Raw genomic sequence first — 24,242 nt, 5'->3', positions numbered from 1 at the left:
CGGCGTGGCGGCGGACGCGGCCCCCGCCTCCCACCCCTACCCGCCTGCGCCCCCCTCCCCCTCGGGGTTCCTCTCCGACCTGGCGCTGGACGACATCCTGTTCGCCGACATCGACACGTCCATGTACGACTTTGACGCGTGCACCACGGCGGGCGCCGTCACCGCCAAGCTGTCGCCGGCGGTAACGGCCGACGACCTCCTCAAGTCACTGACGTCGCCGTACGCCGTAGCACCCGCTCCCCAGGTTTCAGCCAATCAGCCGTTCAAGATCGACCTGACGGAACTGGACCACATCATGGAGGTGCTGGTTGGCTCGTGAGTAAAGACAATGTAGACCTTTAGCACCGCAGCAGAATGGACTGGAATCAAAGCTGTGGGCCCTTTTTACCTTTCTCCCGATTGTCCTTTTATTTTGTATTTCTGTTCTTTCTTTAATACAGTTTTCAAGAATCGGTAATTGTAAGCATCAATGTGATGTAATTTACTACTTCTATTACTACTACTATTACTACTACACCTACCACTACTACTACATAACATTGTGCATGCACTGTGCTTGCCTTTTCCAAAAGAGAAAGGACATAAAGTGACCAGGAAACATGGATTATCATGCACACACACACACACACACACACACACACACACACACACACACACACACACACACACACACACACACACACACACACACACACACACACACACACACACTAACACAACACACACACACTAACACAACACACACAAACATACACACACACACACACACACACACACACACACACACACACACATCAGAGGCACAAAAGCACACACTCGACTCAATTCATGGCTTTCAGCAAATGAGTGCCTTTCAAAAATAACCACTTACTCAACCGTGTAATGGTATCCTCATGTTTTATGTAGTTTTTTCTTATGGTTTCAACAGTTTGAGGAGTCACCCGTTAGATGATTTTTTCCTTTTTATTTTGTATTTATTGTATCAAAACTATTATTATTGTAATTAATAAGTAAGATCACTTCTTAAGATCAAAATTACAATAATGGATTATTTAATACTAATTATATTTACAGAGGTAATATTTTATTTGTAAAGCAAGCCTAGAGAAACCTTTTCTTTTTTTACCCCTTTCATTTCTTCCTGTCTTTTGTCCTATCAGAGGTCTCAATGTTGTACCGTGGCGCTACATATCAGCTCGGCTACACTTCAGGAACGGGCACGCGGTCGCCCTGTTGCTCCGGTGGCCATTGTCACAAAAACCCCAGTGTTTTCGGTCGTAAGAAATGTCCGATAAGCATATCAATTCACTTTAAAAGCCGGATTTCCGCACATTACCCTTCCCCAACGGCCCTCATCCAATCATTAATAGCAGGCACATAACTGTACTTTAAACGGTCTGTGTTTTTTTACTCTCGGTTTGCACAGGAGCAATCGCAAAGACTTGTGGCCACGCCTCCCCCCGACACCCCATAACCCAACAGAAACCCTTGGCTTCTCCCACAACCAAAGCGTGGCATGTTTACAACGAACGCTGCACTGACGACAGTTAGACTAGAGAGGCCAAATGGCGCTGGGGAGAGTGGTTTCAGCTGTACACAGGTGACCCCAACCGACAGCCTCAGTCTGTTTACGTGGGTTTGCTAAGGATTACTTCTTGTTTTGTAGGTTTTTTTCAGCATAACATGCAGGGGGAATCCAAACCCCCCCTCGCGGCGTCTCGAGTCCTCTCGGGATTTAATAATAAAAAAGGAGACTGGTGGGAGTGCTCGTTTAAACATAGCCAAGCAACGTTCAAAACCTCCGAACTGTAGAGCTGGGAGATTCCATTGATGAATTACACGGATGGATCCGGTGTGTGTGTACTTGTGTGTGCGTGTGTGTGTGTATGTGGGGGGGGGGTCTGAGTGTGTGTGTGTAAGGGGTGTCTGAGTGTACGTGTGTATGTTTGTTTGTGTGTGTGTGTGTGTGTGTGTGTGTGTGTTGCTGAATCCATCACAGTGTTGTGAGCCAGGTGGACAAGAGCTGACGGCAACCATATAATGTTCACAGAGGATTACTTATTATTATTATTATCATTATTATTATTATATTATTATTAATATTGTTTCCTTTTGATATTTTCACCCTTCTTGGAGTGAACCTTTGGAGTGATTTGCTTTTTGTTTTGTTAATGAAGTTATTTATTCTGTGCTCCTTTTTTTGTTATTTTGTTTCCCTTCCTGTGTAAGATATTTATTTTCTGGTGTGAAGTGAACCATTTGAATTGTAATCGTGTGTACAGAATGTGTGGCGAGAATGTACTCTGCCCCAGATAGGATTGTTAATCACTTATGGATTTTATCGGTGGAAGCCATTATATACGAAATATATCTGTCTGTTTTTTTTTCACACTTCCTTCCCTGTTTTATTTGTCATGTGGGGTTGGGCGCTGCACAAGCGATGAAGGTCTGCCTCTTAATTCCTTTCATTTCCTTTTTCTTTTGTTTTTTAAAGAATAATTGTAACAGTTTGTGGGTCCGGGGAACAGTCGATGCAGCTCAATTACTCCCAAACTGTCCTCTGCATTCAGATGTCAACACTCCAAAGCCTGTCACAGACTCATGCCAAAAGTAATGTACATAGTCTACGCCTAGCGCGGAGCTCCCGGTAATGTATATAGCACGCCTGGAGAGCCCCCCTCATTTCATCAGTGTTCCTTCTACATGTCCTTTCTTTGTTGTCTGTTAGTTTTTGTCACCCAAATCTATTTTTACCGCTGTCTTGTACACTCTGAAGTGAACCTACAAGACCCTTTTAGGGTCAGATGTGTTGGGGCTGGTGAGTGGGTGGGGTGGGGTGGGGTGGGGTGGGGTGGGGTGGGGACCGCTAGGAACATTGTGACTGGCTGTGCAGTCACAATGTTCTCCCTGCTGTCCAACATTCGAAGGCTGTATTTTTCACAGACCCTAGTGCTGTGCCTTTTTCTATGCAATATAAACAAGGACAACAAACACAAATCGTCTGACGTGGAGAGAGCAACATTATCAGATGATCACTGTATTGGGATCCAAAATGTGGACTAGATAAGACATGCGTGTGTGTGTTTGTTTGTATGTCTGGATCTGAGTGTGTGTTGGTGTGTCTGTCTGAAATTGTGTGTGTGTGGGTGGGTCCGAATGTGTGCGTATGTGTATGTGGGATAAAATGGACGGGGTCTATGAATTTGAAGCAGTCTTACTTTTGTAGTTTTATATATATATATACATATATATATACATACAATAAAACTCTTAAAATAAAATAAAACTCGATGTGTCTTTATTTGATCGCACTCTCCGCACGACGATGAACCTGGAGATACCGAACGAACAAAAAGAGGAAAGATAAAGATACAAACACAAACACTTTTTTTGTCTTTTAACACAATGCCCGTTCTCTATGAAATGTTACAGTGCCATTAAGCCCGACAGCTCTGGAGTCGCTCAGCTGGTTTCGCCTCCTCGCTGGTTATTGGCTGCTGAGAGCTACCAGTGCCAGCAGACGAGAGCGAGCGGCGTGCCTGTGGTTATTTCCAGCATTCAGGCCACGCAGCTGTGTGTGTGTGTGTGTGTGTGTGTGTGTGTGTGTGTGTGTGTGTGTGTGTGTGTGTGTGTGTGTGTGTGTGTGTGTGTGTGTGTGTGTGTGTGTGTGTGTGTGTGTGTGTGTGTGTGTGTGTGTGTGTGTGTGTGTGTGTGTGTGTGTGTGTGTGTGTGTGTGTGCGTGCGTGCGTGCGCGTGTGTGCGTGTATTTGTCGGTGTGTGGAAGTCGGCTCCAATGGCTGTTTTTCGACGACACCGGAGAGTAGAGCAGAACAGAAGAGAAAATATTTTGCAGATATACAGGTTAAAAAAGCCTTTAAAATCCCCTTGAATTAATGCATACGCTCTAAATGTATAGGCTACGTTAGTCTTATGATTCGTCTACTTTTAAGGGACATTGACGAATGTTGCTATGCAGACGGCAGTGTCTTCCCCCTACCGGAATAAGATTGCTGTTCATATGTTTATATTATATAATAAATCACCCAGATAACTCCTGCAATCCCAGCCGCCCCACCCCGTTGCGTAAACGTGTCTAGTGGGTTATATGCGCTATCTAGTGGCCAATGCGGGGCGGTACAGTTTACATATAAAGCGATGCAGAATGCGGCCCATGATAATCCGAGTCAAGTGCGCTGCAAAAGTGGGGGAGCTTTTCCGTTTCTTTCTGTTCCCCTCCGCGTTCAATGAACTGTAGGTGTTTGGTATCACTTATCTTCGATTGTATTAAATATATATTTATGTTTGTAACAACATATAGTGCTGACCATGGTGCTGAACAGCCACAGGCTTTAGGTAACTCACTTATAGGACGTAGGCTATAGTGAGTTACCTAGTGTTCAAATAGCTCTACGAAAGCCATTCTTGAATAATCAATTAAAAAGTGTGGAATATGTTGGTTTAGAATCGGTCGATTTTTATTAATATCTAGAAGACGTCAAATACACGCATGTTAATCTTTGTCCAAATGTGATATAATAGGATATATAGCAGGACTTTCGCCTACTTCATGAGCTTTAAGGAATAGGCGCACATGTCCAGCTTCTTGAATTTACACCTAAACCAGGACAGCTCAGCTTTATTCGATCCTGCTCCTATACACTTGACTGATTCAAGAGGGAAGAACAAACAGTACCATAGTAGATAACTCCAAACAAGTCAACACCACTACTTGCAGCAGCACTCTATTAAGTCTAGTAGGTCTAGGGTAGTAAAACGGCGACAGAGACCCCCTAGTAATCCCCACCACTGTTGCATCATGCTCTATCAACGACCCCCCCCCCCCCCACAACACACACACAAAATGTAGTGTGCGCATGTCCCCGGCTCTTTGTCAACACGCGCTCCTTCTCCAATTGGTTGAGACTCAGCGCCGCTCCGACGCGCGCCGCTCCAGCCGACTCACTGGAAGCGTAAGCGCACCGACCACGCTGCTCTCTCAGCCCGGATAGTTGGTTCTCCCTGCTGCTCATAGACTTAAAGGACATTAGACTCATATTCACCAGGGTAGACTATAGAAACTATAGTTCACAGTTGAGTTGAGGGATGGCGAAGAGCAAGGGAGAAATCAACGGCCACGCGATGCCCCACTCGGAGTCCACCGACCAGATCCTGGACCGGCATCGGACCAGCGAGCAGAAGAGCTTCGGACAGAAGTTGAGGGGTTTCCTCCGGAGGAACCTCATGGTGATCCTCACCGTGTCCGGCGTGCTGGTGGGCGTCGGGCTGGGCATGATGGTGAGGAAGATGAACCTGACCCGGGCGCAGATGACTTACTTCGCCTTCCCTGGGGAGATGCTGCTGAGGATGCTGAAGATGATCATCCTGCCGCTGGTCGTGTGCAGCCTCGTCTCGGGCGCCGCCAGCCTGGACACGCGCTCCCTGGGCAAGCTCGGCGGCATCGCCGTGGGCTACTTTCTGGGGACCACCCTCATCGCCTCCTGCATCGGCGTGAGCCTCGCCTTTATCATCAAGCCCGGCGTGGGCGCGGGGGCTTTGAACACCAACAGCCTCGCGCTGGAGAGCATCAGCAACGACAAGGAGACAGCCGACTCTTTTTTAGACCTCGCGAGGTAACGTTGAGGGGTGTCTTGGCAAGGGGGCGGAGGTTATATTTGGGGATTTGACTATATGACCAATCCGTGGGGTTCCAGGACATGAGGCGCGGGAGTTAACACTAGCCACTAAAATAGGTTGACCCACCGCTAAGTCAGGGCGGCTCGCTGTCCCATGCCAGGTGCTCCGGGGATGGGACAGCGCAGAGCGGGACGTTTATAGAGGCTGGGGGGTGGGGTGGGGTGGGGGCATAAGGCAACGTATTCCCGAATTAAACTCATGATATAATGTGCAGTTGATTAAACACAGAGTCCATTGCCTGGATATAGATCTCTACATCATGTATAAATATACACGTGACGACGTATACAGATACACACTCCTACCACATTAGATTTTTTTTATTATGTGCAATTGCATTAGTTAATTTAGTCTAAAGTTGGATGTCAAGGTAATCCACCACTGTTGAAAACTTTAATTGGCAATATAACTCATTCAAATTTCTAGTAGATTAGAAGCCCATAACAGAACTACTTACATAACACAACACAACACAATTTATAGGGGGTCTCAAGTAAGTAGGACCCTAAAGCAGCTTATTGGCAGGTGCGTTGATTCTCAATTTTCAGATTTTGTTATAAATGTCAAAATATAATGATGTGGCGACAGGGACAACATCATTTCCAATAACTCAATAAAACAAAAAAATCAGAGGAAGAGGCTGTAATTAGACTTGACTGAGACGTTAAATGTCCACCCTGTGTTCGAAACAAGTAGACTTCTGCCTACAAATGTAAACTCTTGATAAGGAATATAAATACAAATGAAACTAAATGTATTGCCGGAACTTCAATTAGATGTAAGGTTCATGACATCGACAGCCGAGAGCTAATCATGGGCGAACCGAGTCGCCAAATGTCATACCAGCCATCGGAGACGCTTGGCTCTGGGGAACTTACTTGAGATTAACATACATTACATAGTAGACTACTTGTAAGGCATTTCAGCAACTCTATCAGGAAAACGTAGCTCTATACCACCTAACAACGCCAGTATTGTGCACTACAAGTATTCATCCGTTATTCTTCTACTCCTTATTCACTGTTTATATTTAAATTTGTGCAGAAAATGTGTGCTAAAGAGTTGGTGGCGATACTGTTTTTGACTCATGGTCTGTAAACCTCAGCTTGTATGTTTTGCTTAATCTTGTGAGCCCCTCTTGCTTTGTTTCGCAGCACAACTGAGGGTAGGGGGTTCACACAGGTCAAAGGTCACTGCAAGGTTGAACTACACTGTTTGACCGCTTCACAACTAGTCTGCTACGAGCAATATATACCATCACTGAATTATCCGTAAATGTATGCTAGGAAAAGTAGTGACTTTCATTCACTTCTTCACTTTTAACATTGTTTTTGTTTCCCTCACTTCTTCTCTCGTTTCAGGAATTTATTTCCAGCGAACTTAGTGGCAGCTGCTTTCCGTTCTGTGAGTACATGATGCCCCTCATCTCTCCTCTTTCAGCACCCTGCAGCCCCCTTTCCCTGTACTGTATAATATCTTTAAACACTGCCTCTCTCTCTTTCTCACTCTCTCTCTCTCTTGTTCGCGCTCAATCTCGCTCTCTGTCTCTCTCCCTCTTCCTCTCTCTCTCTCCCTTTCTCTCCCTCTCCCTTGCTCCCTCTCTCCTTTTCTCTCTCTTCCTCAATCTCTCCCTCTATCCCTCTCTCTCTCCCCCTTCCACCCGCTCTCTCTCTTTCTCTCTCTCTCTCTCTCTCTCTCTCTCTCTCTCTCTCTCTCTCTCTCTCTCTCTCTCTCTCTCTCTCTCTCTCTCTCTCTCTCTCTCTCTCTCTCTCTCTCTCTCTCCTTCTCTCTCCTTCTCACTCCCTCATGGGGGAACATGAATGCCTCTTTCCTCTTCTCCTCACCAATGGTTTCCATGGGGAAGCCATTCCATTACAGTGCGCCTAGCAACCCAGCGCGCCTCACTGCTCTTTAATGTAGTCCGCTGGCCGCCCGCTCCGCTTCTCAGAACTGGGCCTGCCGGTCTATTAGAGCTGAAATACTGAGTCAGGAAGTTCAATATTTGGTGACACTGACTGATGCACAGACACACACACACACACACACACACACACATACGAACACACAGACATGCATATGCACACGGACATAAACACACACATGCGTGCACACGGACACACACACATGCACACATGCATGCGCACCCATGCACACTGTCAAAAACACGTTTAATTCACACACGCACACACACAAACATACACATACCCACATCAACACACTCACATGGGATTTGAAGAAGGTGGGCCAGGTGCTGGCCACTGAACCAATAACACACTCTTCTAAAACCAAGGGTTAAAGTGCAGCAAGGCCGCTGGGTTCAATAATCCCCCCCCCCCCGCCCACACAGGAGCCCTGCTTGGAATGTCCACAGCGTCAGATAAGGCTAGACGGGTGCAGAGAGAGATTTACAGCATAAAGAACGTTTCAGGGCCGCTAAGTTAGAGGGTTTTTTGTAGAGTCGCACTTGCTGGCCCTCGTTATATTCAGTCATCATTTTCTCTACCCAGTCTTGGTTCCTGGGTTTGAATGGATATTCAAGCAGACTACTGACGACAGTGATTGAATGAGTGAATTAAGTAATGAATGAAAAAATGTATGCAGCAATTAGCTAAGCTGCTCCTTTGTTTGTGTCCGCCCATTTTTTGGGATACTCTTTTTCTAGAATGGAGATCGACTCCATATATTGTACTTACCGATCTATTTACTTACCATTATTAGTGTTAATACAGAAATGTATCAGTTTGTTCATATGTCCAGCTCTGCTGGACAAAGTCCTGCTATAAAAAGTGTAGCAGGACATGGCTGTTGGCATACACACATGCACATATGCACGCACACACACACACACACACACACACACACACACACACACACACACACACACACACACACACACACACACACACACACACACACACACACACTGCTTAAACAGCTTTTCCAATTCTCACTGATATGATATCAGCGTACAAAACACAAAATATGTTCAACACCTGTGTGGAACACGTGAACACATTTTTTGAGTGCCTTTTACAAATGGAAAAGCTATAGCGCCCCCTTGATTGCATTGCACTTCGCCACAGTCTGTGTGTTGCAAAATTGTAACGACCTTTCACTCCACAAAAAGGTTTGCAAAAGATTTTGCATACGATTTTGAAAGGCGAATTGCGACCCGGCAGGAAGCACTTCACTTCCTTGTCAGCCCAACCAGTAATGCCGCCTTCAAACAGCTTGGAGTTTCGGAAGTTTTTACATGTCTTTACGTAAACCTTCCCTTTTTCCGAAATAATAGAGTCCAGGAAAACGCCCCTCATAATTGCCTAGGCTATGTTAGAATGGGTGTTAAGTTCGCCTCTTAGTGCTTGCTGCAAGTTCAATTTAGTCTATCAATGAAATGGGCAGCCATTGTTGTGCGTGAACTCGGAGTGTCATGCCGCCTTCAAAACGGTCAGAGTTTCCGGGAGGTTTGGAGGTTCATACCTTAACCTCGGAGGAAAGTGCTTTAAAGCACTTTTTCATGGCATGTCCCATTCTTATTTGAAAGAAACGGCGGGAGTGCCATACTGGCAAACAAAACCACCTGACAATTGGCGGGCCAATAGAAAAACCCCCTAGCCTGTTTTTCATTTGAAAAACGGTGGGAGAGTAAGACTGGTAGTCAAGTCCAACTCGCCAGCCGGCGAGAGGAAATCCAACCACGCCGCTTTAAAGAACATGTCTATATTCTTAAGCCGTAAAATGGGTCCCGGACTCCAGCACAGAGTTGCCGAGTGAGCCCCTGGACATGTCTAACATGTAAAAAAACGGACGAAGGGGCCGGGGGAAGACCAAGACGCAGCCGCGCAGATGTCTTCCACCGAAACGCCCTTGAGTAGAGCCGTTGAAGCGGCCACGCTCCGTGTGGAGTGAGCTTTAACGCCCAACGGTGGCGCCAAGCCCTGCCGAGAGTAGGCTAAGCAAACACCCTCACATACCCAGCGAGAAAACCACTGCTTAAAGAGAGTGCAGCCCCTGCTAGCGTTGCTATAACACACAAACAACTGTTGTGTGGAGCGGAACGCGGCCGAGCGATTCACCTACATAGCCAACGCCCGAACCGGGCACAGGAGATGCAACTCCGCCTCCGCCTCAACAGACAGAGCGGTTAGCTCACCGGCCCGCTTGGCAGAAACCAAGGCCAACAAGAGCGCCATCTTAAAGGACAGGGCATCCAAAGGGGCCTGAGAAAGAGGCTCGAAAGGATCCCCGGACAACCCGCGCAACACGGTGGGGAGATCCCAGCGTGGTGTAAGCACTCGTGAGAACAGGCCCAACCCGTCTAGCCCCACGCAAGAATCTCTTGACCAGTGGATGGCTGAAGATCGGTCCACCATCACAGCCTGCATGGCCAGCCGAAACGGCTGTCGCATAGACCTTGATAGTGGAGAAGGCCAAACCTTTCTCCAATAAGTTTTGCAGAAAACGAAAGCACGCTTCCCACTTCGCATTGAGATGGGACAGCGTGGTTCGTCTCACACCAATTAGAGAAGGCGCACCACTTCGCCGCATAGAGGGAAGAAGTAGAAGGCGCACAAGCACTCTGAATAGTGTTGATAACCGTCTCAGGCAAACCTTTGCCCTGCAGGATCAACCTCTCAGGAGCCAAACCAACAGCCGTCCCGAGACATCGGGCGGGTGGTGCACCGTCCCGTGGGCCTGTGAAAGCGCATCCGGCCTGAACGGTACCGGCCACGGCGCCGACCGCGAGAGCGCGGCCAGCTCTGGAAACCACAGAGCTGATCGGTTCTCCGGGGCCACTAATATCAGGGACAGTCTCTCCTGTCTGACCCGTTCCAGAAGAGGAAGGATCAGCTGGAGCGGGGGAAACGCATATAGAGCCCGCGGCCAAGGTGTGTGTGCCAACCAGGGGCGCAACTGCCTACTTTCTGGGGGGTATGCAGACAGATAGCAGGCGCCCCCCCCCTCTTTGATCTGGGCCCAAATTTGACCTAAAACACACTCTGATATTGAATCAAAAAATTCATTTTGAGTGCACCAGGACAGATATCCGGTGTTTTTTTTAGAGGCAGCCTTTCTAAGATGCTCTGCCAGTGTAACATCATACCGTGCTATAAGAGATCAAGGATACCCAGAAAATGTCAATTTCTAGGATTTTCTATCTGTGCATTTTGTCCCTGTGAAAAAGAGTTTCCTCGACGCACAATGTTGTTGGTAAAAACATATTTTTACTTAAAAACAATACCACAACAGTCGAGTCACTTGCACAACTCAAGCCGCCCTCCAGTCTAGAACTCTGGCCCTCTTAAGGAGCACCAGAATGGGTGTGGCTCAATTAATCTATGAGCCACAGCTGCAGACTATTATAGGGCTAACAGCCAGACAGGAACACCTGAATCTTTTAAAACATGTTAACACAGTGAAGATGCCATTCACATCTTCACAGTCCCCCTCAGTGGCAGGTTTCTTTCTGCAAGGAATAGTATGCAGTCGATCACTCGAGTCAACAGGCTCTCTGCAATTCGCTATCAATAGTTTTACCTAGGCATAAGCGGGGTGCCAATTCTTTCCACATCAGATAAGCATTTATGTGGTAACCATTTGTTTCATGGTGCTTCAGTATCTTTGAAAGACACTGCCAGTTATTATACCCCAACACTCTAGTTTCACCAAAAAGCTTACATGCAAAACAATAGACTCTGTTAGAGCTGTTGGTGTACAGTAACCAATAGGGGTGGGAAAAATAATCGATTCTTCGATGCATCGTAATACTGTGTAGAACGATTCAGTCTCGATTAAGATACGATAATATTATTTATTTATTTTTTGGAATATTAATTTATTCACTTTTGGATTATTAACGGAGTTATAAAGTATCAACTTTATAACTCAGTTTTTACTGGGTCTATTGACATAAAACAAAGACTTGCATAGAGATTGAAGTACAACAAAATAGCCACAAACAAGTTCCTTTATTTTTCTTGTTATGATCCGTTATATTGTAGGCTCCATTCTGATCAGTACACAGTTGCAAGACAACAGTAACCTGTTGTTTTACTAGTAGTAGATTTAGCTAACCTGTATATTTACAAGCCTCCTCTTGATACACTGCCATAAAAACGACCTTCCCAATCTTTTTCTATGTTGTGACCCCGAGGGCTTTCTTCTCTGCCTCTCCATATTGAGGTACGTGTCATCAGATGACAATACGGTTCACATGAAGACACTCTGGCGCTCGCCTCCAGGGCGTGGTCGAGGGGGCGGCCACTGGAGCGCCGTGTGGAGAGGAGGGGGGAGGGAGGCGAAGGAGCGGGGGGGAGCCTTATCAGTGACGTTCCTCTGTCATTGATCAACATATCATTTACACAAACGCTGTTAAATACAGAAAATGCCGACTCAAATAATTGTACTTCCATCGCTTTGGCGACCCCTCTGGTGCGGCGCCCCTATGCGCCGCATATAGTGCATACCCACTTTTTGCGCCACTGGTGCCAACGCATCTACCCCCAACGGGGGGAGATCCCGAGGGCTGAGGGAGAACCACCACCTGCAGTGCGTGTTCTCCCTGGACGCGAAGAGGTCCACCTGCGCCGTCCCGAACCTCTGCCCGATCAGTCTGACAATGTCGGGATGTAACCGCCACTCGTCTCGGCGGGGACCGCCTCGAGACATGAGGTCCGCCCCCAAAGTTCTGGGCGCCCGCGATATGCAGGGCTCTCAGACTGAGGGGATACTGATGAGCCCAAAGCCAGAGCTCGACCGCCTTTCGGTGGAGAGCAGGGGAGCGGACTCCCCCCCTGTCTGTTGATGTCCGCCGCCGCCGACACGCTGTCTGTCCTGATCAGAACGTGGCGGCCGCGCACCAGGTGAAAGAAATGCAACAGCACTTTCCTCACAGCGTCGAGCTCCAACACATTTATGTGTGCTGCAGGGGGCGTGCGCCACTCGTCTCCGACCGAGTGAGAGAGGCACGTTCCTCCCCAACCCGTCGACGAGGCGTCCGTGAAGACCACTACGTAGGGCGCCACCCTGCCCAGGGGAACACCCCTGAGAAGGGCGGAGGGTCTTTTCCAATATTCCAGGTCTGGCGACACCGAACGGGGAACGAGGAGCACCCTGAGCTTGTGTCGCCTGGGGTCCAACCGTTGGCGAGCAAAACACCGCTGGAGTCTGCGCATAAAAGGCAGACCCAGGGGGACCACGGGGTGGGCAGCTGCCATCAGCCCTAACAGGCACGTGGTGGACAGTGCGGTCACGTTTCTGCGAACGCGAAAAACGGGAGAGCGCCGACCGGATGGCGTCTCGCCGAGGAGGCGAAAGCATCGCAGTCATGGTGGCTGAGTCTAGGCAAAGCCCCAAGTAGACTGTCTGCCGGCTGGGGAGCGGGGAGCTCTTCTCCCAGTTGATGGCAAAACCCCGGAAGGAGAGATGGTTTATCACCAACATGGTGTCCCTTCTCGCGGTCTCCTCTGAGTTGCTCAGAATAAGCAGGTCGTCTAGGTAGAAGAGAATCCTCTGTCCCTGACGCCTGAGCGGTTCCAACGCCGTCTCCACACACTTTGAGAAGGTGCGCGGAGCCAGGGAGTAGCCGAACGGCAGACACTGGTACTCGTACGCCATCCCCATAAAGGCAAAGCGGAGAAACTTCCTGTGCGCCTGCCGAACAGGGACGTGGAGGTAAGCATCCTTGAGATCCAGGGATGTGAACCAATCGCCCTCTCTCACACACCGGAACAACGCTCCGACAGTGAGCATTCTGAAATTCTGAACTTCCTCCTGGCAACGAATCTGTTGAACACGCAAAGATCCAGAATAGGTCTCTTTTCCCCTGACTTCTTGGAAACCAGGAAGTAGCGGGAATAAAACCCTAGGTGAGACTCGTGGACGGGGAACGACAGTGATGGCCTCCTTCACCAAGAGACGGGCCACCTCTGCTGCCAGAGCCGTGCTCGCAGCCGGGTCCCGTAGCGTGGTCTCCACCAACCCCATAAAGGGTGGGGGACGACGCTTGAACTGTATGGGATAGCTCAATCTCAACGTGTTGTCCAACCAAGATGGTAGAACGCGCCGCCGACAATCTCTGGAGGCGGTCGGGGGGCAGCGGCTTTTCGTTAGGGCCCCGTCCGGCGCCCGGACAGAGAAGCGCTGCCAGGGGAGGCTCCAGCGGAGGGATCCCCCTCGCCTGAGTATCGGCCCACCCCTCCACGTTGGTGAAATCCGCAAAGGATTTTCACCGGGGCCTTCAAGGTCGAAGGGTCCCTACCGGCAGCAGTGAACAGGTGCTGCACAGGCGGGAACAGGGGGCACTGGGTAGCCCGCCGGGAAGAAGATGGGGTGCGAAAGCACTCGCCCTGTATATCATCAGATATGGGGACGAGCGACGGGGCCGGCATGGGAATCCCCTTGATGGCCACCGCCTCACCCATGATCTCCAGAAGAGATCGGCCATCCGACGCGGTTTCCCACGTTGAACGACGGTGGCGGTTGTAACCCGGGAGCGGGAAAAAACCGGACACCGAGTCACCGAAGACGTCGTCCATGGAGGCGTCGTCGTCGGCGTCGATGATGCCGTCGTCGTCGTCCAGTCGATGGCGTCAGCGAGGTCCACCGCAGGAGAAAAGAAGAGATGCCTGGAGAGGATCCCCTCTTCAGGCAGCTCCCGGCAGGCGACACAGGAGACGGGGGCCGCCATAGCAGCCGCGGCGTGGTCGGCGCCGAGGCACCGAAAGCACGCCAAGTGCCCGTCACCCGGTGCCAGGGAGGCGGGACAGGAGGCGCATAGGGGTCCTGAAAAGGACCTAGCTCCAGGAGCGCTCTCAGGTGGCCCTGAAGAGGGCCGTTTGTCCAAGGCCTCGCCCGAGCCGCTGCCACCGGCTTGGGAGATCCGCTTTGTCGAAGTCATCTTAATGTATTCTCGATTTTCCGCTGATAAGCACAAGTGCTGAAAGAAAAGGGAGGATGAGCGACGGTATACACCGCGTTATAAAGACACATACCGTGGGAAATGTGGGCGGTGCCCACGCTGATTGGTGCATAGTTTGACATTTTCAGCGGACAAGCCCATAAGGCGAAGCCTAGACGGCGTAGCTTACATGAAATAGAACAGAGTTGACCAGTTGGTGACGTATGGTTTACTAGTGACGTGCATGAACATGCCAGATCATGAATGTTTTACTCAATATAAAAGAATCAACCATCATATCACATACTTTACTATTGATTGACGTTTTAACCGTCTGTTGGCATCGACTTTGCTCAGTTTTAAACGTTGTGTACTGTTAAACCAGCTCTAGATAAGGCCAAGTGTAGCCTTCCATAAAGTGGTAATACAAAAAGCAAAAGGATAGTAGGTGATAGGCTACAAGGAAATAAAGGCATTCAAATTTGAAACTGATCCTACTAAGTTCTGTTTAGTTCTGACTTTTTTTATTGGATAAAAAAAATCTACTGTGAAGAACTTTTAGGCCCAACACATTGAGGATTTCATTGTCACTTTGCATATTAATATACACTTTGAATAACATGTTTTCAAATTGCATTATTCAATTGCATAATGAATTGTCAACTGCATAATGTAAAGACTAATTGAAATGCAAATTTTAAATTGCATTTCCATTAGAATTTTGCTACATATATGCTTCCATAGTGTTCATCAACAAAAGGAGGCAGTGTTTTCAGCAGGACTTTTATTGCAGAAAGCATTCTAGTTTGGTCTGTGCAACCCCTACATGTGTTTTTTTTTCTTTGTCTTCCTTGAAGATTGATTATTGACCTCATAGCTCATTGAACATATGTTTCATTTCCACAAAAATATGTCCCACAAAAATGTTTCACTTAATTGTTGTGTCTCATATATGTCGTACGCTTTCTTACTCTTATTTTAGCCTTTTCTTTTTACATCTTCACCAAGATAGTAAAACGTCAACACATTGTACCACTTACCGATGTGATTAAACTGCTGTCAAAATGTTCCATTCCTTTAACCAACATCCAATGGGATCCTTCGCAGTACGCCACCGACTACAAGATGGTGGCCACTGGAAATGACACCAATGGAACGGCCCTCTACCAGAAGGCGAGTACAAACAGACTGGTACACGGAGACCTTTGCACTGGAATACGCCAAGATCTTAAATGCATGAACACGATGGAACGGGCGATGTTTGGCTCTGGGTCTGAATAGTGGGAGTTGGTTTGACGCCATCACAGTTAGAAATAGAGAAAATAGACATGAAGACGGAATTCATTGGTCCAAACCAGTTAGACGGCTTGCTATCATGTAAAATAAGAACTGATAACCTTTACTTAAATTGCGTTAGCCCTAGATAAAAACCTATAAACATACAAATATACACAGACTTGACATATACCATACAATGAAGATAAAATTGGTGATAACTGTGTTTCTTTTAGCATGTTGCCAGGTAAACATGACTCCAATCTGTCAGCAAGACATTAATAGTGCAAACTTAAACGCCTTCTGCTTGATCATAGTACACGCGCCACACGCAACACCACCAATACTGCTACGACCACTACTATGGTGTCCGTAAATCAAGCATTCATCAACGCTAAATCACATCCTAGTCCATGGCCCTCCTATTCTTCTGCGGTCCCCCCCAGAATAGCAGCCGGGCTGGGGGGGCGCCCCACCACACATTCCTGGACCAGCTCCAGCATATAGCTTTCACTGGGCCTGGGACGGCAGATCACTTCCCATGGGCTGGGGCAGGGAGCCGGTTGGGGGGGTTTTGTGGGCTGTGTGGGTTCAACTCCAGTGGTCTACTCTACGCCAGAAATCTCACTGCGCCAAACTTGAAAGACAGGTGTAGAGAACGAGGCAGGATGGCCCGAAGACTTTTATGCTGAACCAGGTGTGATCAAGTGGGTGCTTGTGCTCGTTCAACAGACAGAGAGACCATGGAGTCATGAGCCTCTGGTATGTTAGCAAAAATCGCAATTAATGACTATAAAGTCAACATTGCTCTCTAACATGCAAGGATGATGTACCAAATATGCAAATGGCTGTTAGTAAATGAATGATAAGAATAGGATAACAAAAACAGATTATAATGTAATGTGTAGTTGAGAGGAGAGTGGAGTAAAATGGAATATAATTCTAATTATATAGAAAACAATAATACCAGTATTGACCCGAGCGGGGGAAATACACCTTTACTTTAAAGGGGTATTCATGTATAACAACACAATACAATCATTTACTTTAGTTGTAAGTAACTACAATGGGAGAAATTGGATGTAAGTAAATTAATTAAACGTTTAATCAGGTGATGTTTCTGCTTGGTCCGCAATATGGATTTTACCATATTGGACAAACAAGTATCTTGTTAAAATAATGATTGCTGTGGAAGAAGGGTTTTAACAAAAGCATCTCCGTAATTATCAAAGTGAAAGCACATACTCAACCGACTATTTGTTTCTTTAATTTCTGTATTCCACTGGCAATGCAATCAACGGCATGTTTCAGATGCAGATCTTGTCTGATTCCACCACGGCGGCTGGTCTAACATGCGTAACCTTTAACCGTTCTTCCTCTGAATCCTGTCTCCTGCAGGTCCCCATCGGTACAGACACGGACGGTATGAACATCCTGGGTCTGGTGTTGTTCGCCATGGTGTTCGGCGTCGCGCTCAGGAAGCTTGGGCCGGAGGGGGAGGAGCTCATCCGCTTCTTCAGCGCCTTCAACGAGGCCACCATGGTGCTGGTGTCCTGGATCATGTGGTAAGGGTGTCACTGATCATTTGATTAGGGTGCCCTAGAGATCATGTGATTATTGTGTCCCTGATCACGTGATTAGGGTGGCCGACCTAGATCATGTGGTTAGGGTGTCCTGGAGATCATGTGATTAGGATGTCCCTGATCAGGTGGTAAGGGTGTCCCTGATCATGTGATTAGGACGTCCCTGATTCATGTGGTAAGGGTGTCTGTAGCATAATTCACACGTTCATACCAACAGGCCACATATGCCCTTGCCAATTAAAGAGGCTTCTTTCTTATCTTAGGGAGGTATCCTGAGCCTAGGGAGGCGTCCAGCTCGTACAGGAAGCCATTCATCATGCGTCAATTCTAGAGATGCGAGCGGTCAAGATGTTCGAGAGACCCAGAAGCTCAAGGCCACAAAAACAAGCACATAGTTGCCGCAAGAGATCAGCATAGAGAACACATACGGGTATCCAGGAGGCGGGAGTTCAGCACCATGCTTGGCCAATCAGAGCACATAACTGAGTCCACGCCTGCCCAGTATTAAAGTCCCAACACATAGCCCAGGGGGCCAGAACGCTCCAGGTAACGCATCCTTCAGATGCCCTACTAAGTGTATCTCCACGTGTGCCGAAACAATTCCCCTCCTTTTGCTTCATAGAGACTAGACTAAACCTTTGCCAAATAAAGTAAGTTAAAAGCGATCCTAATTCGAGTACCTTTTCCAAAGAACACGACATGTCCTAGAGATCTTGTCCTAGGACGACCTTGTTCATGAGATACGGTTGTCCTAGAAATCAAATGTCCACACTGTCCACATATCGCATTGTCTATATTTTACCTATATTGTCAAAAATCTTCGGGTTCAACAGCAGTTCAATAGCCTATGCAAACACAGCATTTCTAATTCCGGGCCTTATAACCCACTGTCTGTTGATCAGCAACAGCCTTCTGATGGCTTGAATCAGCTGGGGTGAATAACACCCCAATATCACTTGGGAATTGAGCGTGTTTGTATGGAAGCCTATTCAACCCGTGCTCCACTACCCTTCCCAGGTATGTGCCGTTGGGCATTATGTTCCTGGTGGGCAGCAAGATCGTGGAGATGGAGGATGTGGTCCTGCTGGTCACCAGCCTGGGGAAGTACATCTTCGCATCCATCCTGGGACACATCATCCACGGCGGCGTCGTCCTGCCCCTCATCTACTTTGCCTTCACCCGCAAGAACCCCTTCACCTTCCTGTCCGGCCTCATCACCCCCTTCACCACCGCCTTCGCCACCTGCTCCAGGTGAGTCAGGGGGTCAGCTCGGCCAGTGCGGGCAAGGATTGACTTTGTTGACCTTTCGGATGAGGAGGTCACTATCAGACTGAATGATTGCAAACTTTGCATGTGCATGTTACATGCATAATTTATTGTAAGTTTGCACATCCTGGCACATAATAAGATCACTTAGCATTGTGTAGCCACTTATCCTAGCTACTTTTGTTGAATACAGGGAATGGGTTAAGCTAACGGTTGTAAGTGCTTGTTTCTATGAACAGCCTTACTGTACCGACAGATATAGTTTGTTGCTTCTCTTCCTTCTGACAAATGTACTAATTGTAAGTCACTTTGGACAAAAGCGTTTGCTAAATGGCCTAAATGTAAAAGTAAATGCATCACACAATTCTGCGAAAGAGACTGTTTGACAAAGCAGCTGATCATTTATTTTGCACACTTTTTGCATTTGATAAAGCAAACGTGCTGATCAATTACAATCACAATTGTCTTATAAAGTAGCACACGATTAAATATCCCCAATGTGAACCTACACACAAATAAACCCACAGCACCACCCACACCCACACCAACACGCGCACACACACACATAGGATCACACACACAGCCACACACACGCACACACACGCACGCCTACTAACACACCCGCAAGCACTCATCCGAACACACCGACAGCCACACACACACATATACAGACACACACACCCACACACCCACACACACACACACACACACACACACACACACACACACACACACACACACACACACACACACACACACACACACACACACACACACACACACACACACACGCACCCACCAACACACAGTGTTGTTCGTCTTGGGTTGAATAATCCATCAGTAGTCCTATTACACATGCTTTGCCTTGCATTGTGGCTCAGGGTGGTTTCCCAGGAACCCCAGTAAACAGTTTCTGGGTTGGAGATTTTGTTGCCTTTTGTGGTTTTTTATTTTTTTATTTTTTGGCCAGAATATGTAAAGAAGGCTATCATGGCGGAACTAATGCCTTTCATTAAGAAGCCTGGTCTTTTTGGAATAGCAATGAACACAAGGAACAGAGAGAGGCCCAAGGAAGCAATACAGTTAGTTGAATACTTTTAGGCTAGACAGATGTCCCACAGGGACGTTCAAAAAATACATATTTCTAACCTCACTCCCCATCGCTATATCTCGCTCCTCTCTCTCTCAGCTCTGCGACCCTGCCCTCCATGATCAAGTGTGTGGAGGAAAACAACGGCGTGGACAAACGCATCAGCCGTTTCATCCTGCCCATCGGCGCCACTGTCAACATGGACGGTGCCGCCATCTTCCAGTGTGTGGCGGCCGTCTTCATCGCCCAGCTCAACAACCACGAGCTGAATGCCGGACAGATCTTCACCATCCTGTGAGTGAGTCACCGCGGGCCGGCCGCCGCCACCGCCGTGCCGCCCACGCTCCTCGCTCCTGGGGAGGTCGGGCTGGAGTAGTTTTGGTTTGGAGGTAGAAAAATGACAACAAATGGAGGCGTGAGAATCGATGGCCGGGGTGGAGTTTGGAACATGTTTAAAGGGCCAGTACCATGGGATTCAGACTTTAGCCAGAATTGCACCCCCCCCCCCCCCCCCACACACACACACACACACACACACACACACACACACACACATTGAGACAAACAGACACCCCCACACACACACACACACACACACACACACACACACAAACACCCCCAAACACAAACACACGCGCAGACATTGAGACAAAAAGACACCCCCACACACACACACACACACACGCACGCACGCACGCACGCACGCACGCACGCACGCACGCACGCACGCACGCACGCACGCACGCACGCACGCACGCACGCACGCACGCACGCACGCACGCACGCACGCACGCACGCACACACACACACACACACACACACACACACACACACACACACACACACACACACACACACACACACACACACACACATCACTTTCAACACTGTACTGCCGTCTGCGTCTCCAGCTTGTGTTGCTTTTCATCTGATCTGTTGATATAATGATTAGTGTCATATTAACACTAAACTCCCTCTGCTATCTCATTTCCATCTTAGCTTTTTCACTGCAGGGTGGTGGGTTTGGGGGGTACTCTAACCTGTTATTCTCAGGCCCCTGTAGATGAAGGCCATGTGAATTTATTATTATGTCAGGGCCTGGGAGATTTTATTCTTAACTCTCGCTTCTCCTTAATTTCACTATATATTTTCCATGAATTGTCCTCAAGCTAATATTAAGCAGAGTGTTAAGCAGAGCACCAGGCAAGAAACTTGTACTTATAATAACGCCCTGCTTGCTGCAGATTGGCTGGTTGGGTTTCTGGCCTGGTGCTCTTGGCTATCCTACAACCATATCTATCCTACAACCATACGACCCTGTAGTGATGGGTAAACACTTGGTTGTTGTTTGTTGATAAAACAATAATGTAACCAGTTCTGACCGCTGAATAGTAGTTAAAAGTTGATTATTTATAACCAAAGTACTATTCCTTCTTCTCGTTCACAGAGTGACAGCCACAGCATCCAGTGTTGGTGCAGCCGGCATCCCAGCCGGTGGCATCATCACCATAGCGATCATCCTGGAAGCCATTGGCCTTCCAACCAATGACCTGTCCCTCATGCTGGCCGTTGACTGGATTGTGTAAGTAAAAGGATAATGCTATTAGGGACGGCATTTTATGAAGCGCTTTTCTAACCAGTGGTCGATCAAAGTGCTTTACAGTTATCGTCTAACATTCAGCCATTCAGCCACACACACCGACGTTGGCGTCAACGAAAGCTAGGCAACAGCGGGAGCAGTTAGGGTTAGGTGTCTTGCTCAGGGACACCTTGACACTTGCTCGAAAAGCCAGGGATCAAACAACCCGCTCCACCTCCATGGTAGTTGCTATGTCATTTAATTATATTAACCATAACAATAATATTGCCAATTATATTCTTCTTCTTACTAGTAGTATATTTATGATTTATATTTGAATGAAGAGTCAAATTCTAACCCTAATTTGAGTTGTATCATTTGGGCTTATATCTGTGTGCACTGCATGTGTGCACAGTGCACTGGCTTCCCGCGTTCATTCCTCTCCTGTGTGTGTGTGTGTGTGTGTGTGTGTGTTTGTGTGTGTGTGTGTGTGTGTTGGCACGTGTGTCCCGGCGGCGGTGCGTGAAGGGACCGCACCACCACGGTGGTGAACGTGGAGGGGGACGCTCTGGGGGCGGGGATCCTCCACCACATCAACCAGCAGGAGATGAAGAAGAAGCAGCAGGAGGCGGAGCTGGGGGAGGACAAGGAGGAGGAGGCCGAGGAGCTGCTGGAGGTCAGGGTGGAGGCGGTGGCCAACCGGGCAGACGGGGAGAGCTCTCCGCTGGTCAGGCACCAGGCAGTCCGGACCCCCGAGGGCACGCCGGAGGCCATCGAGTCTATGCTGTGAACCCTGGGAGGGGCCTACCGCGGCTCCCCCGTCCGCTCTGGGGCCGATCTCCTCTGATTGGCTGTTCGTCTGGAGGTTTGGATTTGTGCCACTTGTGACATTTTTCGTCTTTGTTGTTGCTGCTGCTGCTCTGAGTTGACCTAAAGTGCGGTCACACAGGTGCGCATATAACACACGCACACAAAAACACACAGGCGCGGGTGCACACAAGCACACACACAGACGCATACACACACACACACACACACACACAAACACAGGCACTCACACACGCACACTCTTTGCTCTCCTTCCGTCTCTATTTGTCCCTCTCTCTCTCTTTGCTCCTCTCACACTTTCCCATTAAAGAAGTTGGTCCCTGTTTCCTTTACATGTAGGAATATACAAAGTGCCATACTTGATTTAAAGTGTGCAGTAGTGAACCATTTATGAGGGCTGAGGTTTTCAAAAGGGAACGCTTTACCCCAAGCTTTTTAGTTGTGTGTGTATGTGTGTATGTGTGTGTGTGTGTGTGTGTGTGTGTGTGTCTGTCTGTGCGTGTGTTTGTGTGTGTGTCTGTGTCTGTGTTTGTGTGTATGTCTGTGTTTGTGTACGTGCGCATTTCATCGTATGCTAATACTAATTCTCTAGGTCAAACTTTAGTTGTGTTTGCTGTCAGTTGATCAAAAATGTGAAACATTAACTAGCAACCAAACACATTGTCTCAGTCAGACGATGACTGAGATTAAAATGTTTAACCCTAATTAATATACTTCTGAGAATAGATACATATATTACCATATATTTGATAGTTTGGCATGGAGATTAATGTACAATATGAAGTCAATCAATGCCAAATCCTACTGGTTAAGCCTAACCAGGCTATTACATTTTGTCTTAGGCATTCCAAAATGGCAAAATGAAAATACATTTACATTAATTTTCTTAAACACAATCACAGTCACTGACACTGATTTAACGTTTCAAATCCTCAAGAAGCTGATGTTGGGCCAATTGTTTACATAATACGGTAATAATAATAATAATATAATAGGCCTAATCATAATCATAATAATAATAATAATAATAATAATAATAATAATAGAGAGATTAATGAAAAACGTTACAATTTATCCAACACCGAATTTGAGTATAATAAAGTATAGCCTACTTTATACTTAAGCTACTAAGGTTGGACTACTTTTTTTTTTGTACAATCCTTTTCATTTGGTTGAGCGACTCAGAAAGAGTACAGTCTATACTGCCACCTAGTGTTATTAAACATTACTGTTAAAGTATTTAACAATTGGACATTCGAGGTAAAAAGATGTAACGTCTTTTGGTGCTACGTTGCCATGTTGTTTACGTTTTCAAAAAGCCTTTTACCCTAATTGTTTGACATTGGTCGTAAGTAATAATCTGCAAAGACAATGGGCCTTTAGCATTTACAAATCAAATGGATCTATATTAAAAAAATGAAGTGTGCGGCTTACGAGTGCGAGGCACATTGAAGACTGTTGAATAGGTCTCTCTAGTATTCATTTATTCTAATTTTGTTAACATTTTGTATTATTATTACTCAATTTCCGCTTTTCTATCAAGGCAGGTGCCAAATCATCTGCTATTGATGATGATGTTCTCGGTTGAGATGAATGAGTTGTAGAAAGGTGGTCTTTTTTAATTCTGCCTGTGCTGTGTGTATGTGTAACAAACTGTACAGTTGTCTTGTTGTCTTTCAGTATTAAAAGCGTTCCATAATGTGTCTTTCATGTGTTCTTCTAATTATTGTTGCAAAAATAATATTGCATTCAGAGGTCAACCAATGTTGCAAGCTGTATTTCAAAGTGTCAGATTGCTCTAACAAACAACCTTTTAGTTTGATAATTGAACACAGTATAATACAAGATAAATATTTGGTTATAATATAACTTAATCCTTTATAATTTACTTTATTTTTATTTTTAATACCTTATGATATAAAACCTATTTATTTGTGTATCTGATGCACATTACCATAATAATACACATGACAAGTGACCACAGAAGCGTCGGTCTAGGAACTGGTTAATTCCCAGTACGGACCTTTA

The 24,242-nt window shown here is 47.1% G+C and overlaps 2 protein-coding genes across 2 annotated transcripts in view; both read left to right on the top strand.

Moving 5' to 3' along the window:
* The window catches only part of sertad2b (SERTA domain containing 2b), a 12,618-nt gene extending 11,891 nt beyond the window's left edge, over nt 1–727 (top strand). Inside the window, 1 exon segment of the mRNA XM_060073020.1 lies at nt 1–727. This exon segment is cut by the window's left edge and continues 272 nt beyond it. Within this exon segment, the coding sequence (XP_059929003.1) occupies nt 1–319 (319 nt within the window). The 3' untranslated portion in view covers nt 320–727.
* Nucleotides 728–4,904: 4,177 nt separating this feature from the next.
* Nucleotides 4,905–23,919, top strand: slc1a4 (solute carrier family 1 member 4). The gene is made up of 8 exons (XM_060073015.1): nt 4,905–5,630; nt 7,056–7,098; nt 15,701–15,766; nt 17,267–17,433; nt 18,469–18,702; nt 19,907–20,101; nt 21,255–21,389; nt 21,915–23,919. The coding sequence occupies exons 1-8, from the start codon at nt 5,104–5,106 to the stop codon at nt 22,174–22,176; spliced, it is 1,629 nt and encodes a 542-aa protein (XP_059928998.1). The 5' UTR covers nt 4,905–5,103; the 3' UTR covers nt 22,177–23,919.
* The last annotated feature ends 323 nt before the right edge of the window (nt 23,920–24,242 follow it).

The sequence above is a fragment of the Gadus macrocephalus genome, chromosome 15 (assembly GCF_031168955.1).
Source record: "Gadus macrocephalus chromosome 15, ASM3116895v1".
Taxonomy (NCBI): domain Eukaryota; kingdom Metazoa; phylum Chordata; class Actinopteri; order Gadiformes; family Gadidae; genus Gadus; species Gadus macrocephalus.
The sequence above is the reverse complement of the archived record's forward strand: the minus strand, read 5'-3'. Positions and strand labels throughout refer to the sequence as shown.

Coding starts and splice junctions, on each gene's coding strand:
- slc1a4 (XM_060073015.1), top strand. CDS start 5,104: ATGGCGAAGAGCAAGGGAGAAATCAACGGCCACGCGATGCCCCACTCG. Junction 17,434..18,468: donor CTGGTGTCCTGGATCATGTG/GTAAGGGTGTCA, acceptor TACCCTTCCCAG/GTATGTGCCGTTGGGCATTA. Junction 18,703..19,906: donor GCCTTCGCCACCTGCTCCAG/GTGAGTCAGGGG, acceptor TCTCTCTCTCAG/CTCTGCGACCCTGCCCTCCA.